General features: G+C 49.1%; 1 protein-coding gene across 1 annotated transcript in view; it reads left to right on the forward strand.

Moving 5' to 3' along the window:
- Positions 1-4,875: 4,875 nt before the first annotated feature.
- Positions 4,876-18,556, forward strand: part of TONSL (tonsoku like, DNA repair protein) — an 82,587-nt gene continuing 68,906 nt past the window's right edge. The window contains exons 1-6 of the mRNA XM_078879590.1: positions 4,876-5,316; positions 5,872-5,967; positions 7,390-7,532; positions 8,770-8,956; positions 9,548-9,677; positions 11,197-11,368. Of these exons, the coding sequence (XP_078735716.1) occupies positions 5,286-5,316; positions 5,872-5,967; positions 7,390-7,532; positions 8,770-8,956; positions 9,548-9,677; positions 11,197-11,368 (759 nt within the window). The 5' untranslated portion in view covers positions 4,876-5,285. The remainder of the gene's footprint in view (positions 5,317-5,871; positions 5,968-7,389; positions 7,533-8,769; positions 8,957-9,547; positions 9,678-11,196; positions 11,369-18,556) is intronic.

Consider the following 18,556-nt stretch of genomic DNA (forward strand, 5'->3'; position numbering starts at 1 on the left):
GCAAATGTTATTGGGCCCAACGACGTTCATTGTGGTTTTCGAGTCTTCGGACAGCATCACAATAAATGAGCAAATGTGACCGACTGAGAGCAGCGGTGAGTGATAGCCAATGACCGTGGAACGAGTTTGTCCTCGTTAGGACTCATCAGCAAAATATAAGTCGCCAATGCTCACACTGCTGTGCACAGTCTTGCTTCATGGAAAATATATTTGATGTGGAGTTGCCAATTCCACATTATGGGGGCCCATTAGCTTGGCTAATGCCAATAATAATTACGGGGGGTTTTCCTCGTCATTGACAGGAAATCAAAACATGTTAGTGGAAAAGTACCGAATCACCACTGTTCAACAACGATACGCAGACACCGATAAAAAAATACGTACCACGGTATTATGATAGAGTATACTGAGATAAAACTACCGAGAACCAGTACCGAAATAGCTAAAGATATTGGAAAACGATGATGATGGAAAAGTGGAAATGAAGCAGAGTAGATAGATAATGCTATTGAGAAAGATACTGACAAAAGAAGACAATTCAAACATCCAGACTCGACAAGCACAGGAAATTATATTTAAAAACAAGGTATAGTAAAAGAAAAAAAGCATACGGATAAAATTTCGATTTAAAGCTTTCGTGACTGCAGGAATTCATCTTCTTGGTTCTTTCGGTAAAGTCACGTAGAATGGAAATAATAAAATAATACAAATTTAACATAATAAAATAATTCTCACGACGTTTCGGCCACAACGCAAGCAGCCGTCCTCAGGTGGAGAGCAGGTCTGTCGAGGAGACAGAGTCTGAATGACACACAATAGTCGCTCCAAGCCTGGAGTGTGTCATTCAGACTCCTCGACAGACCTGCTCTCCACCTGAGGACGGCTGCTTGCGTTGTGGCCGAAACGTCGTGAGAATTATTTTATTATGTTTTATTTTTATTATTTTATTATTTCCATTCTACGTGACTTTACCGAAAGAACCAAGAAGAAGCATACGGATTATTTGTTGACGCTGCGTTGGATGTCGTGCACAAACACAGCAAACTAACTCACGTTTGTCAACAACGCTGCCTTAAAATAAATATACAGCCCAGTATAGAGGATATAATGTGACGTTTTGGCCAGTGGCTCTTCTTAGCATACGTTGCAGTGTATTACTTGCGAGTCATGCAAATCCTATGTATTCAAAGCCAATGCACAATGACAATTGCCTTTAGGGAACGCAACAGAAATTGGCACTGCAAAGTAAGCGGTCGAGACCGGCACACAATACACACGAGACGGCATAAAGGGAAAGTGAAGAATTTTAATTGGTGACTGGATCATCAGCTGCTGGATTCTTGGCGGATTAATTTTATTTCTTGCGACGACACGCAATGCAAACGAGATGGCACAAAGGGAAGAATATAATTGGCGACTGGATCATCAGTTGGTGGATTCTCGGCGGATGAATTACGGTATATTTCTTGCGTATGGCAATCCAAGATGTTCAGGAGCTGGGTGCCAATATCGAGGTCTGCTGGCCATGGCGATATGGCTTCAGAGGAGAGAGAATTCGTGTAAATTTCGATTTAAAGCTTTCGTGACTGCAGGGATTCATCTTCTTGGTTCTTTCGGTAAAGTCACGTAGAAGGAAAATAATAAAAAGAAATATAAATAAAACATAATAAAATGTTTTTCTTATTTTATTATTTCCCTTCTACGTGACTTTACCGAAAGAACCAAGAAGAAGAATTCGTGTAGTTTTGTTCTTCCTCGTCCATTGAAGGAGCGCAAACCACAGTGGGTTTACTATATCGGTCAATAGTTTATGGCTGCATAGCCACAGTAGCTTTCCTGTGGCTTTTGATTCTTACATTTTCCATTTTTTATTGTATGAAGATGTGCGCATGGGCCTGCCGTTGACGTTCTGTTGAATGTGAAACTCGCGTGCAAAGTCGCCCCCTAATGGTTGAGTTTCGGCGCATCAACATTGTCTCCTCCACGTCGACCAACCACGGGTGCGGGAAGGACCCCCCCCCCCCACCCCTTGCACATAAAAAAAACCCAGACAAACTCAACACATTCGTAAATAACACTGTGGTCTTTAAAAAAAACAACAACGTATAACAGGCGACGTTTCGGGCAATGACGCTTCTTGATAGCAAAGGTAGTCTTACTGACGAATGTGTTGATTTTCATGAATGTTTTTGCTGATGCAACACTACCAATGCAGCCGTATTCTCAAATAATTATTGGTTAACGTTTTCAAATAATTACTTAACATCTGGACGCCTGCGAGTCCATATGGACCCAAACCAAATGTTGTACCGTACTCTGATGATGCCGTCTGAGATGGCCAACACTTGAGCTGTTATCAACATCTTTAAATAGCCCACAAAACGGGGTTATGCAATCAGCGTTTTTTTTTAAAATAAGAACGTTTGCACAATCTATCGATTATCAAGGGAAACGGGTATCCATAAATATTGGCTACCTCGAGCGATACTGAATTCGACCCTGGCCCCCATAGACTTCACTGCTATAAATGACCAAATCGTGACCGAACCCACGACCTCCTGCATATCACGCCACTGCTGGGCAAAAGGCCTCCACTGGACGGAGCCTCCAAAAATGCCCTCTCGACATTATGTTTGGCCTACTCTTCCAGGTTGACTGATTTCGGAAGCTAAGCAGGTACTTGTATGCAGTCGTAACATCTAACTAAATTAAATCACGACGTTTCGGAGGCAACACAAGTCTCCGTCTTCAGGTGGGACCGTCACAGTAAATTTAGCTGTGACGGTCCTACCTGAAGACGGAGAATGGTGTTGCCTCCGAAACGTCGTGATTTAATTTAGTTATTTTTAATGTATTATAATTTTATTATATTATAATTTTTTTACCTACGTGACTTTACCTAAAAAACCTAAGAGTAAGAATCAACATCACGCGCTTAATAGTATTTGTCCGGCATACATTTCTACGCGACGATGATTTAAAAAATTAACCCGTAAAAACAAAGTTTTTCACTATAAATCCTTTATATGCGTGGCATCGGTTTTATTTTATTATTCATTTCTGTTTTTCTTGAGTAAGAGTTAAAATTTTATCACACTGGTATTTTAAAGTAAATATGAAAAAAAATTTCCCTAAAAAGAGGAAAATTTTGGAACAAATTTTTTCACGAAAATACATTGTCACGCACAACGAGTCGGTGTGCAAAATGTCAGCTCGATTGGATCACGGGAAGTGGGTTAAAAAACGACCGAAAGATTTGCACGGTCGTAAGCGCGCAAGCAAGCAAGCAAGTGAACTTAATATAAAGGATTTAAAAAAAACACTTCGTTGAGCCATCAACTTGTGATAGCCAGGTCGCTTTTGACAAAAAACGAGTTATAAAGCAGCTCAGTGGGAGCCTTAACCTGGCAAAATAAAACAAAGTTTCATACATGTCAAACCCTGATCAGTGCCCTACATTATTACGGGCCAATTCAGACCTTATCGATCACCACGTGCCCTTAGAAATCTCAAAGTTCATCCTACAAAGTCCCATCACAAGGGAGAAACACAAATAGACCAAAAACTAATTTTTGCCCGTATTGAAACGGCTGCACGCCGTATGGATCTGAAAACTCAAGTTTCCTGCACAAGAATACTGGCTATAAACAAAGCCCTCTGGGTTGACAGCTGTCTGTAGTAAGTTGGGGAGCGGTGGCGAAGCGGTTAGCGCGCTGCGCTACGAACCTGGTGACCCGGGTTCGATTCCCGCTCACGGCCAATACCCTGTGACGATTATTTGAAGCGGTTCTGGCCCTCCCCTAGGTCAACTCAGCCTCAAATGAGTACCTGGCGCAATGTGTGAATATCGCCACTGGGGAGACAAAGGTGGCCGGGCGTGTTGCTGGCCCACCCCCTCGTGTGCCGTGCCGGCCTTCATAGGTGCTCGGTAACAGCACTTGCCCCAACAGTTTGTTCAGGCTATACGGGGGATCTTTGTCTTTGTAATAAGTTGAGTTTCGTGGGGGGTGGCGCTCGTGCTCAAGGCATTTTCGACTTCGCGTTGTTGTTGCTGTCGTTGTGTCCCGATACGCGACCCGTAGTCGCTTCGGAACCACAATGCCCCGCGCGCTGCGGTTTTGCCGCGAAACTCGCAATTGAGAAGAGCAGCCCGCGTCTCGCGGTGTCGCCTCGGCTGTCTCTCTGTGTGTCTGTCTGTCTCTCTCTGTGTGTGTGTCTCTGTGTGTGTCTGTCTGTCTCTCTGTGTGTCTCTCTCTGTGTGTGTGTCTCTGTGTTTGTGTCTCTCTCTGTGTGCGTCTCTCTCTGTGTCTCTCTCTCTCCCTGTGTGCGTCTCTCTCTGTGTCTCTCTCTCCCTGTGTGTGTCTCTCTCCCTGTGTGCGTCTCTCTCTGTGTTTCTTTCTGTTTCTCTGCGTGTCTCTCTCTCTGTTTGTCTGTGTGTGTGTTTCTGTCTGCCTCTGCGTGTCTGTCTCTGGTTGTCTCTGTGTATCTGTCTCTGTCTGCGTGTCTCACAGTGTCTCTGTCTCTACGTGGAGAGCGGTAGTGCAGTGGTTAGCGCACCGCGCTACGAACCCGGTGACCCGGGTTACCTGAACCGCTCCTGGGCACCCCCCCCCCTAGGTCGACTCAGCCTCAAATCAGTACCTGGTGCAGTAGTGTGTAAACATCGCCACTAGGGAGACAAAAGCGGTCGGGTGTGGTGATGGACACCCACCCCCTCGTGTACCGTCCCGGCCTTCATAGGTGCTACTCACTAACAGCACTTGCCCCAACATTCTGTTAAAGGTTATATGGGGGGGGGGCATCTTGTCTCTACGTGTCTCCTACTCCCCGTGTATCTTCAGTCTCACTACGTCTGTCTTCGAGCCTAACCGTGTCTCTTGAGTCGAGTCTCACGTTTTCGGTGTTCATTTGTGTCTCCGTGTTGTCCTCTCAGTGTCCCGTTTTGAGTCTCTCCGAGTCAGGACGTGGTGCTGGTCACCAACCCCTCTCGTGCCGGCCTTCATAGGCGCTCGCTAACATCACTTGCCCCAACAGTCTGTTCAGGCTATACGGGGGGGTTCTTTGTCTCTCCGTGTGGCCGTGCACTCAGCATAGCGTCTCCAACTCGCTCCTCGTCTTTTTGCCTTCCCGTGCCCACGTGTCCCTGAGTATCCCGACCCTCGGACGTTAAAAGGTCCCCTTACCCACCAAGACTCCCGTGGACTCGCCCCGTATCTCGTGTGTCTCTCTCTCTCTCTCTGCCACCCACACCGCCGAGTATCTTCTGCCCGCGTTGCCGGGTCGCGATGTCTCCATCCTGGGAAAAGGAAGTGAAAGGTGCGTGGAGATAGGCTGATTTGCACACGCACAATTTATACACCCTTAGACGTTTATTTTGTTGTTACGTAAACACAAAGAAGATCCCCTTATAGCCTTATCGGACGTCTGGAATAAGTGCCGTGCGCCGAGCACTTATGAAGGTCGCCACGGCACTACGCCCGGCCGCCTTTGTCTCCCTAGTGGCGATGTTTACGCACCGCATCAGGTAACGCATTTGAGGCCGCGTGTGTGTTGGTGATGCGTTTGTTGTCCTCCCCGATTGGGCCCGCTGTGTGGATGTGGGCCATGCTGGGTTCAGAAGTGACCATTTGTGAACCAATTGCACAATTTGTCACGCGCTCAAGTCAAAAATATCTTCCTTTTTCTCCACGCCCACTTCAAAATCCCCAAATGACTCTCATGTCTTTACTATTACCTTCAAAAGACTTGCATATGAAAGTTACCGGTGCAGTAATGGTCAGAGTGAAATACATTAATTAAAAAAAAATGTGTGACTCGCATACCTGATTATTTCCTTAACAGATGACGTATGTTGGTTTGTGTACTTGACAGCACTGCAGAAGGACAAGGCAAAAGCTCAGAAGGCCAATAACCTTCGAGAGGAGGCTACCATCTGCAATCAGATTGGGGATTTGCTGGCCAGCCATGGTACGGAATTGTGCCAGTTTGTAGTTTAATGCATTTCACTTCTCAATGACTGTTATGATTCGTATTATTATCGTCTGCGGTTATTTCCATTGGTGGCCTTCCAACGGATTAGGATTGCGCTTTTACACGGCAGGGACTAGCCTTTCCAGAGGATTACGGTCACTGGCCTCCCGCAAAGTGTGTGAAGTGACCTGGAGAAATGAGGTGCTGAGTTGACCTCTTATTAGGATTTTAACTTGCTATAATCTGATTGTGAGTCAAGCAGTGCACAAATAATACACCAAGAAAATGTTTTTATTTAACTTGAGGATGTTTGATATATCACACCTAGAGAAGGGTAACCACTGACCTTTGCATTATGAAAAAAGGTCCCGGACGAGATAGGCGAACAGAACATCGTCAAGAAGTGGGTCGAGTTTGGTAACCGCTGTCGCCCAAAGCAGTGATGTTACACCTCAAGCGCTGTGTGACGTCTTGTCTTGTTTTTGCTTTTTGGAAGGTACAGTAAAACCTTGGATTGCGAGTAACTTGGTCTGCGAGTGTTTTGCAAGACGAGCAATTTTTTAAAATAAATATTAATTTGATAAACGAGCGAGGTCTTTCAATACGGGTAGTACGTGTGTATGCTTTGTCTGCCGAGCGTCATGTGATCAAAACTGATATTCGAGTGCTTTGATATACGAGTGCTTTGGATTACAAACACGTTTCCGGAACGAATTATGCTCGCAATCCAAGGTTTTACTGTAACCGCTAATTTGATGCTGTAACTTCTGAGGACAAACACATTCTTGAAAGCATTACAGAATCCATGCCTATGCATGATTTGTATTCCTTGTGTTTTATTTTTGACAAATTTAAAATTCCATAATCGAGGTGCACCAAATATTGACTTTGCTCCGGCAAAATATAAGTTGCTTTTTCTAAATAGATTCTTAAAGTGCACCCACTTTTTGTCCTTCTGGTCATCAGTACACATGGAGCTGAAACAAATATGAGATGGTGCTCATTTCTATCAGTGATATAAATTTCACAATCCTATAGGAAGCCAGTCTATACACAGGAAGAACACCTGAATAGCAGTCTTGTCACAACTCGAGCTGAAGATACGTGTCACATGGTATTGTAACCCGGAGAGAAATGGTAATGCAATCTAGAAACTGGACATTTGAAATGAGATACGAGCAGAGATAGGCAGGTATGAGCAAAACATTTGAATAACAGCAGGGAGCGTGGCTCTGAGGTCTCATAATCCTTGTGTCATAGACACTGAGCCGATACCACTGATGGACTGGGTTAGTATCGAGGCCCCAGATGTTCTAGTGATCACTGTTAATGAGTTGAGTTAAACAACCATCTGTTTGATTGATCAAGCAGTTAAACCGAGTTGTGTTGATCGTTTGTCATCCGTAACCTTGCCTTCAGGACATTACAAGGAGGCCATCGAAGAGCACCAACAGGAACTGCAGCTCTCCGAATCTCTTAATGATGTTATCGGGACAGCTGTCGCCAACCGCAAGATCGGCGAAAGTTGGGCAATGTTGGAAAACTATGGCCGAGCCTTAAAGGTGAGGCCATGTACAGGCATCAATAAGTGTTCCGTCGGCTCTACAAAAGTCCAATTGTGCAGTGGCAGCTTCCAATTGAAATATTCTCATTGGTGCATATATGCGAGATGCAAGGCATTTTGGGCAGGCTTGGGGTGTGTGGACCAAATGTCACGAGCCATTTTATTTGAGTGCCGAAGGACAAATATGTCTCCGAGAAGATATTTTGTGGCTCGCATTGGTTTTTTATCACCAAATTGCTTGCTTGTGAAATATCACCAATGGTGTGACACGTGGGGACAATAACTTGTAAGGTTTCTCGTAAATTACAGAACACTGTTAAAGCCTTGTTGCATGGTATGAGAGTGATTTGAAAGTCCAGGGCCTGAGATAGGACTGCTACTCTCCAACAAAGGATGCATTTTTTTCTCAAAAGTACAATGTTTTAAAGAAGCATTGTCAAATTTTATGGCAATAGTTATTTGATCAGGTATTTCATATCGTATTGTTTGGATGTGAGTTAATACATAGAGACATCTAAAACGCTTGGAGGCATCAGGAGGAGATAAAGTAAATCCAGACGTATCTGGACAAATCTATTCTCAAGCATAACCCACCTTCACTGGAAATCCACAGGCAAGGAATCTAAGGGAATTTTTCACGTACGTTTTTTTTTCTGCGACTGACCACTGTCTTCAAGTGACTTCATCGTTTTTACAAAGTTAAATGATCACTTATGGGGAAAAACATTTTCTACAGACTATGGGGTACGCCGCTGCGGTGTAGCGCACTGGGCTTGCAATCCAGAGGTCGCCGGTTCAATAACCTGGCATGGCAGATAAAAAAAATCTGGCAATTAAAAAATTCCCATATCCAGCGGTATAAATGTTTGACCACAGTTAGTCACTCGGCAGATTGCATGTGGTGGTGTAAAGTGCGTGTCCTCCGACCACTTTCTTCAGGACGTCTGAAAAAACCTAAGAAGATGGAAGAGTAGGCCAAAATATCCTTTAGAGGCGCAGTCTAAAGGGGTTTCTCGTGGAGGCTCTTCCATCAGCAGTGGCGTTGGCAAGCAATTGCAGGGGCTGCACCTGTGGTTTAGGAAACAGTTCCTTCATTCTGGGCTGGTAACAGAGCCATGAATGAAGTGTGTTGCACTTTGTGGACAACCGTGTACAAACTTACCATCATTTCATGAATGCTATTGACTCTTCGGTCACCGTTTGCACTATCCCCTGTCACTCGTCTGTCGCGACAGCACCAGCAAAAGCACCTGGAGCTGTCTCGCTCGATGGGAAACAGGGTAGAGGAGCAGCGAGCCTTGGCCACCATCGGGCGCACCTACCTCTTTTACTTTGACACGGATCCTGAGAATACTGAAGCTCTTCAGAAAGCTGAGGAGGCCTTCCTAGCGAGCTTGAAAATTGTGGATCAGCAACTTGAAGGTACCCCAGCACATTTGCTGGTGTTGACTGTCTTGTTTAAAAAAATGTGCTTACCTTGATTGACAGATTAGGGTTTGGTGCCACAATGTTTAGCATATGTTTCATGACAACCTAGCTTGAAGCACGGTACATTAAATGAGATGCAATGCAACTTAACAGAAAAAAGTAAATGACAGTGTTTGGAACAATACAGAGGAAAAATTAATGACCTGAATATTTTGTTCGTTGATTGAAACCTACTGAAGAGTTTGTTAAATGCCAAAAACCCACTCATTTTAGCGGAACAGTCTGAATAGATATATGCAGATTTAGTTTAAAAAATGCAGAACTTATAAACATTTCACGATTAATTTCCCCAGAAGTTTGTTAAATCGTCATAATTCAGGATTGCTATTCGATTTGAAAATGTCTATTATTATTTTTTGCCTACTCTTTAGTATTTTCCTTCCGGTTTGTTCCATCTCAATGGTACAGCTTTATTGGCAACTTTAATTAATGAATGTACGGATCGTTACACGCTTAGCGTCTGGTAGCTTGACGTGCGTGTACGTGATATTGCATTCTTGTCTGCGTCTTTCCACGTGCGCGCAGTTGAATTGCCATGGAAGGAGCTGAACGAGATGAGGGCACGGCTCTTCCTCAACCTCGGCTTGGTGTACGACCACCGTCAAGATGCTGCCCGCAGTCAGAAATTCTTTCGCAAGAGCATCTTCTTGGCAGAGTGAGTCGTAATTTAGTAAAAATTTCACTTTCCTATGGTGGCAGTGAGTCTTGCCATAAGACAACCACTTGTCAATTCCCCATCAAGTGGTGTATATTTTTTTATCATCCCTGGAGGGACCCTGACTGAACTTGGAATCTTACAACGGCGAGACGTACGCCCTACCCGCTCCGTGTACTTGGCTGGATTTAAAATGCAACTGTAAAAATTTAAGATGATTAAACCCAGGCCTTGCTTGACAAAATACACTTTAATGGTTATTAAGGGTCACCTTTACCACTTGGTGAAGCTGGAAATTAATCCGTAACTTTCATAAACGTTCACAAAGCCTCCCAATGTGCCTGTAAAAACTTCTAGCAACTGTTACATTCCACAAGCTTTAATCCCGCTAGATATCTGACAAACTACAATCTGGATATAAAATTAACATCCATGTCCTGGTATTAAATATGTACAAGAGTCTTAGTAAAAAGTAAATATATATAACGGTGATTTACATGTACACTGCTCTGTATGTCGTACAAAGAACACCAGCTACAATTTTGAGGACCCATTGCTGGAATTGTTGCCAGACCCAAGATAGTGATGCAAGCCTTTCACTGGCTTTATACAAAAGCTACTTTAATTTATACTCTTTGGTTCTTTCGGTGAAGGTCGTCTAGACCGCTTGTGTTGCGATGGAAACGTCGTGATTTGTTTTAATTTATTTCAAACTGCGTGACTTTACCGAAAACACCAAAGAGTATGGATTCCTGCAGTCACGAAAGCTTCAAATCAAGATGACTACTTTAATTTATGAGCCTGAGCTACTCACTGCGCCAGTGTAGTCCTTCAAACATGAAGACTGTCACACCTCTCTTGCTACCAGTATTTCCAAATCTATATTGGTCAGTGTTAATCAGAATCATTCATTTTCAGTCTGCCAAAACTCATGAACTCATTCAGCCCTCCCTGCTTTAGAATGTTATCTGTGCTGTGTGGATCTTTTCACACCTATACATTTGGTGTGACAATAGACCATTCTCCCCGTAGCAATACAAAATAAGGGACTACATCGTCAGTGGTTTACAAACACAAGCTAATAAATCTCACAAAAATTTTTACTGAAAATAAAAACCAAAAAATACTCGTCTAGCTTTTCTCACAAGTCCTTCTTGGGAGCAGAAGACTATTACTTGTTTAAAACTAGTTAGCATAAGCATCATTTTCCAAATCATAAGCATATTAAATGTATTTGTTTGAAGGCAGTATGAATGGCGAAGGGTGTGAGTTTTGTTAGTTCATCTCTACAATACTACCGAAAAAACCGCGACATGTTAAAACATTTTGTTGGTATTGTCAAAGATATAAAATTGTTCGGAAATCTCAGAACACCTGCATGTAGCGTTTTAAGTAGTAACATTACATTCATCGCCATAATATTACTTAACTTGGATAGCGTTAGCACGCTCGCCACTTGTTGCCGAGATTCAGACCCAATGCGGCACGCCTTTATTTTTTTGTGCCACCACCCTTGCAGGAAGAACAACCTCACGGAGGACTTATACCGTGCTAACTTCATCCTGGGGAACCTGCACTTCCGCGGCAACGAGCTCTCAAGGGCACTGCGCCACTTGGAAGCGGCGCGTGACTGGGCTCAGCGCGCGCGCAACCGCAGCATGGAGACCGAAGCCTACGCTGCTATTGGGCAGGTCAGCTTAGTAGTGCCTGACCCAGACTTCGCATCTCCGAATTAGCACGGTTGGCTCCCTACGGTGCGAAATAAGTTCTACATACATACATACACAGAAACCCGCAAACGCACAGACTCATAGAGGCACCCATAGACCTAATATGGCTCACAGAGACCTACATAAACCCAGACCCATAGAGACACTCATAGAGACACCCATAGAGGCACCCATGGAGACACCCATAGAGACCTACAATGACCCACAGATTTGCACGGTGGGCTACGTACGGTGCAAAAGAAGTTCAACATACATAGAAACTAAATATTTTCTGATGTATACATTATATGTATAGATTATCCCCCCTGCCCCTTTGCCCAGTTGTATTCTAGCTGTGCTATTTGGGGTTAAGTCATGGGGGTAATGTTTACATATGTGTAGTAATGCTTATGACTCGTTGACACCGGAGTTGGAGGCACACTTGTTTATTTGAATACCAACTTTGTGACATACACAATTGAGGGGGTATCGGCCCCCTCACCCGTCTATCTGAGGACACACCTCTAGGCTAACCTTAGCCTGCCTCTGAGTCCTCCACTAATGGGCTAGGGGAGGCTATCTTGGCCCGACACTGGTCAGTCGGGCCCGGTACCCAGAGTCCAGACCAGCACTGGCTCTGGCTCTGGCTCTGGTACCACGCCACTGGCTCGAGCCTGCGCGGTCCTGATAAGGACGGCGTACCAGGGGGAGTCCAGGGCTCTATCTCAGACGTCTTCCGCCTCCTCTTCTTTAGCTAAACATCACTCCCGAGCCCCCCGATACATTCCCCTTTTATACACCCCCCTCCCTGAGGGGTGGGGCCCCGGGGGATCGTAACGTCCGAAGCGCGGACGTCGTAGAGGGCACCTGCCCGTGCACTGACGTAGCCCCGCCTACTGTGCTTGTTTACCATAGGCTGCCATGCATAACGGGCTCTCTGTAACAGCCCTACATCACTCCCCCCCACATAGCATGCAGCCGTCCCGGCTGCCAACATACAAAATTTGACAATAAAGGTGCCTTCACCCCCTGACGTGTGCCTCACTATTTTTGAACCATAACAGGAACCAGAACAAGACACAACAACAAGATGAGAAACAACCCGTCGCACCCCCCCGAATAAATACGAATTCCGTAAAAAAAACAGCTTATATACAACCAGCAGGGAACCCACCCCGCACACACAACAAACGGTGAACCCAACATATGTACATCCGAGGAGCGGGAAACACACCATCCACACAACAGCCAATAAACACAACAGCTATGTACACATTTTCCGGCCTCACAACAGTTTGCGCATTTTAGCGCGCGTCCTTGCAGCGGGCCCCTCACACGGGGTAACCCCGCGTGGCGGACCATCAGGTGGCGACTGTCCGTCTTGAGGTGAGCATTCCTCTGACTCCGCGTGACCCTCGGTATCCGCAGGAGGGGTGATCGGGCGTGAGCCCGTCACTCCTGATGCTCCTGAAGGTGGCACAGCCGGCAAGGCATTTGGTGAGAGCGACAGAGACGGACCCAGCAAGTCGGCCGACCCCCCACATGTTTGGCCACGCGCGTGTGAAGTGGGGTTGTGTACCGCAGCGAAGGGTTTTAATCTGGAGGGGTGCACGAACCATCGCCGCTTCCCCCACTTGATGCGCACGCACTGCGGACGTAACACCTCCACCACTTCCACAGGGCCCCGCCACGGCCGCACAAGTTTAGAGGAGGTTGCCAGTGGCACCTGGGGGCAGTGCAACCATGCCTTGTCCCCCGGCTTCCACTGCAGCATGTGCGCTCGACTCAATCTGAGGCGCTCATTTGCCTTCTGACGGAGGTCAGAGTTTTGCATTGCAGCATCCCGTGCCTCGGTCAATTTGTCCAGATTAAATTTAACGTGGTCAGCCAGATTAGTTTTTCCCTGCGGCACGGGGATCCGCAACTGGGCACGAACAGGCGGGTCTGGTTCTCGGCCGTACATGAGGTAAAAGGGAGAAAACCCCGTAGCCGCATGGGGTGCCATCCGGTACGCCGCCAAGACCCCCTGAATTTGTAGGTCCCAATCCGTTTGCGAGTCCGAAACTTGTTGTGATAACATGGACGAGATGGTGCGATGCAAACGTTCGACCATCCCGTCAGTTTGTGGGTGATATGGGGAGGTCCGAATTTTCTTTGTGCCCAGGAGATCGCAGACTTGTCTGAGTAGTTTACCGGAAAAATTTCTGCCCTGGTCGGTCAGCAGCCTCTCCGGAGCACCTTTGTCCAGGACATAACCCTGAACAAAGGCCTCCACGATGGCTGCTGCCGACTGGTTGGCCAAAGGCCAGGCCATAGGCCAGCGTGTAAAATACTCGACACCCGTCAACAAATATCTATTCCCTCTGGGGGTGGCGGGGAATGGTCCCAAAATGTCCAGAGCGACCAGCTCGTTTATCCTGGACACTTTGATCGATTGCAAGGGCGGGTTAGACTCCCGTGCCGGCGGTTTGCGTTGTGCACATTGAGGGCACGATCCCAACAAATCCCCCACATCCCTCGTCATGCCAGGCCAGTAAAAATCAAGTTGCAGCAAGGCGAGAGTCTTTTGGGTCCCCAGGTGTAGGAGGCGCTCATGAGCGGCCCATACCACCCTACCCCGCAACCCAGTAGGGACAACCAGCCGATGTCGACGTGACTTCCCGTCCCAATGCATTAGCAGACCTTGGCACATTTCCCATGCGTCGGAACCACCTCTTTTTCCCCCCGCCGCACCGCCAACGCGACGTCGCCACCCGAGGAGGGAGACATCCTCCATCTGGAGGCGCCCCCATTCAATGACGGGCAAACCCAACAGGGAATCTTTGCCCTGTTGTTCGATCGAATTAGGAACCATTGCATCGTCGTCGTTGGCGGCCGCCAAGACAGGTACCGATGTGTCCCCTGGAGGCCTGCAACGTCCAGACCCCAGGAGGCATGCACACTCGGAGGTGGTTGGCAAGCGTGACAGAGCGTCCGCGTTGGTGTGGCGAACGCCCTTACGGTATGTGGTTTGGAAATCGTAATCCTGGAGGACCTCCAACCATCGGGACAATTGTCCCGATGGTTGTTGAACCCTCAGGGCGTACTGCAGTGCCGCATGATCTGTGCGGACGGTGAAATGCCGACCGTACAGATATGGGCGATACTGTTGGACGAAATGGACAATTGCCAACAGTTCCCTACGGGTGACACAATACCGTTGCTCCGCTGGAGACAACACCCGACTGCCGTACGCAACCACATGTTCCACGCCGTCAACCACCTGGGAGAGCACGCCCCCAATACCCGTGTTGCTCGCATCGGTGTCGAGCAAGAACGGTTTTGAAAAATCAGGGTAAATCAGGGGAGGAGCGTTTACCAAAGCATCCCGAAGGGAGCAAAAAGCAGCCTCCTCCTCCTGACCCCAGCAAAACCGAACCCCTTTAGATGTTAAAGCATGTAGGGGTTTGGCGATAGTCGCAAAATTAGCGACGAAGCGTCTATAATACGACGCAAACCCAATAAAACTCCTAACCTCTCCCACTGAGGTGGGAGTCGGCCAGGAGCTTACACACTGCGTTTTGGCGGGATCGGTAGAAATACCTGAGCGCCCCACGATGTGCCCCAAATAACGCACCGACTCGCGTAACAAATGGCATTTTTGGGGCTTAAATTTCAAATTAGCAGCCCGCATCTTTAGGAAAACCGCCCGCAACCTCTGGAGATGTTCCTCAAAAGTTTTGCCAAAGACAATGACGTCATCCAAATAAATCAGGCACGACTCCCATTGCAATCCAGCCAAAACCAATTCCATCAACCGCTGGAAAGTTGCCGGCGCTGAGTGTAAGCCCATCGGCAACCGGTTGAATTGAAACAGGCCGTGCGGAGTACGGAAAGCAGTTTTAGGCTTTGAATCATCGTCCAGAGGAAGCTGCCAGAATCCCGAAAGTAAGTCCAATGTGGAGAAGAATCGCGCTCCCGCCAAGGCGTCAAGCGATTCGTCCATCCGTGGGAGCGGGTATGCGTCGGCAACCGTAATTTTATTAAGGCGCCGAAAGTCAACGCAAAACCGCAACGAACCGTCCTGCTTCTTAACCAGGACGATCGGCGCTCCCCAAGGGCTGTTGGAGGGAGAAATTATGTCGGCGGCTAGCATGTCATCAACAGCCGATTTGACATGGTCCTTTTCGGCGGGACTCAACCGAAAAGGATTTTGGCGTATTGGCGCGCTGTCACCCGTATCAATATGGTGACGCAGCAGATGAGTGCAGCCCAAATCGTATTTATCCCGACTGAAAACGTCGGAAAATTCCCTCAGTAGTGTCTTAAGACGTTGTCGCTCTAAATTTGACAGGTCCGTCGATCCCGCGCAAAGCGCCTCGAGCCACCCTTCATCGCTGTCTGAATGTGGTCGCGGTGCAGGGGCAGCGCCGACATGACTCGCGACGGGTTCCTCACAGGGCACCGGCGTTGCGTGAGCAAGCACGGTCCCCTGTGGGACCACCACCGTCTGCGAGCCCACATTGAGGACCGCGATGAAGGGTTCTCCATCCCCTCTCACTATGGTCTGGGCCGGGAGTAAATTAGGTCCACTGACCCCGGCCCTAGACGGTCCCAGCAAAACCCCTTGAGCCCCAATGCCCTTAGCGAAGGGCCGCCGAAGTCTCAAAGGAATTAACATTTGCGCCCCCGGAGGAACGCGCATCGTTCTATCTACGAACGCCGGCACCGTCGCGAACGCCGTCCGGCTCGTAGCGGGGGATGGCAAAAACGCCATGCGTCGGCCCGATGGGAGCTCAATGCATCCCTGGTCGATTAATATCCTAATCGGCATTTTGGCCAGGAAATCCGTCCCCAGCAGGCACGGAACCGCCAGCGAGGAGGAAACAAAAATCGGCCCAGATAATTTAATATCCCCGACACAAATTTGGGCTCGAATTTGTCCGATGATGCCAAGTGAACCCCCGTTAGCAGCAAAGAATGGCACATTAACAGGCATCAAAGGACGGCTCTGGGCAGGGAGAATGTTATAAATCAACTCCGAAATAATGGTCGCCGATGCTCCTGTATCGACCAAGATGCGAACCTCCACCCCATCGATGTGACCCACAACGGCCGACGACCCCGACGACGCGGCTACAACCCGATGGGCCAACACGGACCACTGGCTGGGTTCAATGTGAGTACCCAGAGCGGTGCGTGTTGGTGCCATGGTACGCGAAATTGGCCCCCCCTTCGCTGCGGTGTTTAAGTGTGCGACGGGCGTGTGCGTGGGCCAAACGTGAGGGGTGCCGCGACTCGCCGGATTATGATGGTGGAGCTTGTGACGAGGGCCGGCGTCCCGTTGAGGTGTCGTCCCGCGCTGCCGAGGAGAGCGGCACCCCGAGGCGACGTGGCCCCGGATGCCGCAGTTGTAGCAGCGTGGAAGCGCTGGTGGCGACGATGGACGTTGTAGATGGCTTGAACCGGCCCGGTCCCCCCGCGCTCCCGCTCCGTGCTGCCGTCGATGGTTGATGGCGCAAACCTCTTCCGCCGGGAGGGTGGCCGCAGCGACGGCGCGCCCGCTCGCCGCCTTGCTGGCCTTCCATCGTTGAGAGGACAGGTTTGCGTGGAGGAGACGGGCCGCTTGGAGGGAGCACATTTCTGCATCGTCCTGTGCGACAATGACGATGTCTAAGTCGTCCGCCAGCAAAAGTATCTTTTCTGTCACCATGGCGTCGATCCCCTCGTCGTCCATTCGTGGAAAGGCTTCCTTTGCCAGCGCCAGGAGGCTTGTACGGTACGCCAGGGGCGACTCCTTCGTCCCCCGCTGGCGATCGTAAAAGAGTTGACGACAGTCCGATGGTGGCCCATACACAGCGGACAGCACTTGCATCGCCTTCCGCAGCGTGGAACGCCTCTCCTTCGTTGCCGATGTTAGTGTGGCGAGGGCGTCGCTGTCGAGGAGTGCTGGCAGTGCTCGGAGAGCCTCGGCGTCTGTCCACTGTGCCATCTCCTGGTGAGCGAGGAAGCGCCGCTGGAAGCCGCCCCAGTCGCCCTCCTCGCCCACAAATTCTTTGAGCGGCGGCAGTCGCTGATGTAAGGCAGCGGCTGCAGAGGACGATCGCGCTCCCTCGTCTCCCTCACTCGACTCAGCGTCGGCCCGAAGCAGCGATGGCATCGCCGGTCGCACCCGTGGTGACGCGGCAGGTACTGTACTCCCGCCGTTGGACGCGATGCTTAGAGCGGCCACGCCCTCAACAGCAGCTGCGGCGATGGCGGGAGTTTCAAAATGTTGCTCCGTTGAAATGGCGGGAAGGCGCTGTGGTCGTTGGCTGCTGTCGCCTCGTGGCGGTCCCGCAGCCCCCAGCCGTGTGATGTTATCGAGCATGGCGGCTGCGGCGTACAGCAGCTCGGCCAGCTTCGCGTGCGCCTGCCTCAGCCCCTCCGTCGACGGCTCCCCTTCCTCCAGCTGCTGTGGCGTGGATGCACCCAGCCCCGGCTGCTCGATGGCATCTTCAGCCGTCTCGGGCTCTCCAACTGCAGCGGTGTCCTCCGCTCCTGGTACTCCGACTCGAGTCGTCCGGCGTGTATCCATGTTCGTACTTTGTTTCACTTCTGACGCCAGATGTAGTAATGCTTATGACTCGTTGACACCGGAGTTGGAGGCACACTTGTTTATTTGAATACCAACTTTGTGACATACACAATTGAGGGGGTATCGGCCCCCTCACCCGTCTATCTGAGGACACACCTCTAGGCTAACCTTAGCCTGCCTCTGAGTCCTCCACTAATGGGCTAGGGGAGGCTATCTTGGCCCGACACTGGTCAGTCGGGCCCGGTACCCAGAGTCCAGACCAGCACTGGCTCTGGCTCTGGCTCTGGTACCACGCCACTGGCTCGAGCCTGCGCGGTCCTGATAAGGACGGCGTACCAGGGGGAGTCCAGGGCTCTATCTCAGACGTCTTCCGCCTCCTCTTCTTTAGCTAAACATCACTCCCGAGCCCCCCGATACATTCCCCTTTTATACACCCCCCTCCCTGAGGGGTGGGGCCCCGGGGGATCGTAACGTCCGAAGCGCGGACGTCGTAGAGGGCACCTGCCCGTGCACTGACGTAGCCCCGCCTACTGTGCTTGTTTACCATAGGCTGCCATGCATAACGGGCTCTCTGTAACAGCCCTACATATGCAAGTCTTGTAAGGGAGTGCAAC

Source organism: Lampetra fluviatilis, chromosome 54 (assembly GCF_964198595.1).
Source record: "Lampetra fluviatilis chromosome 54, kcLamFluv1.1, whole genome shotgun sequence".
In the NCBI taxonomy this organism is placed as follows: Eukaryota; Metazoa; Chordata; class Hyperoartia; order Petromyzontiformes; family Petromyzontidae; genus Lampetra; species Lampetra fluviatilis.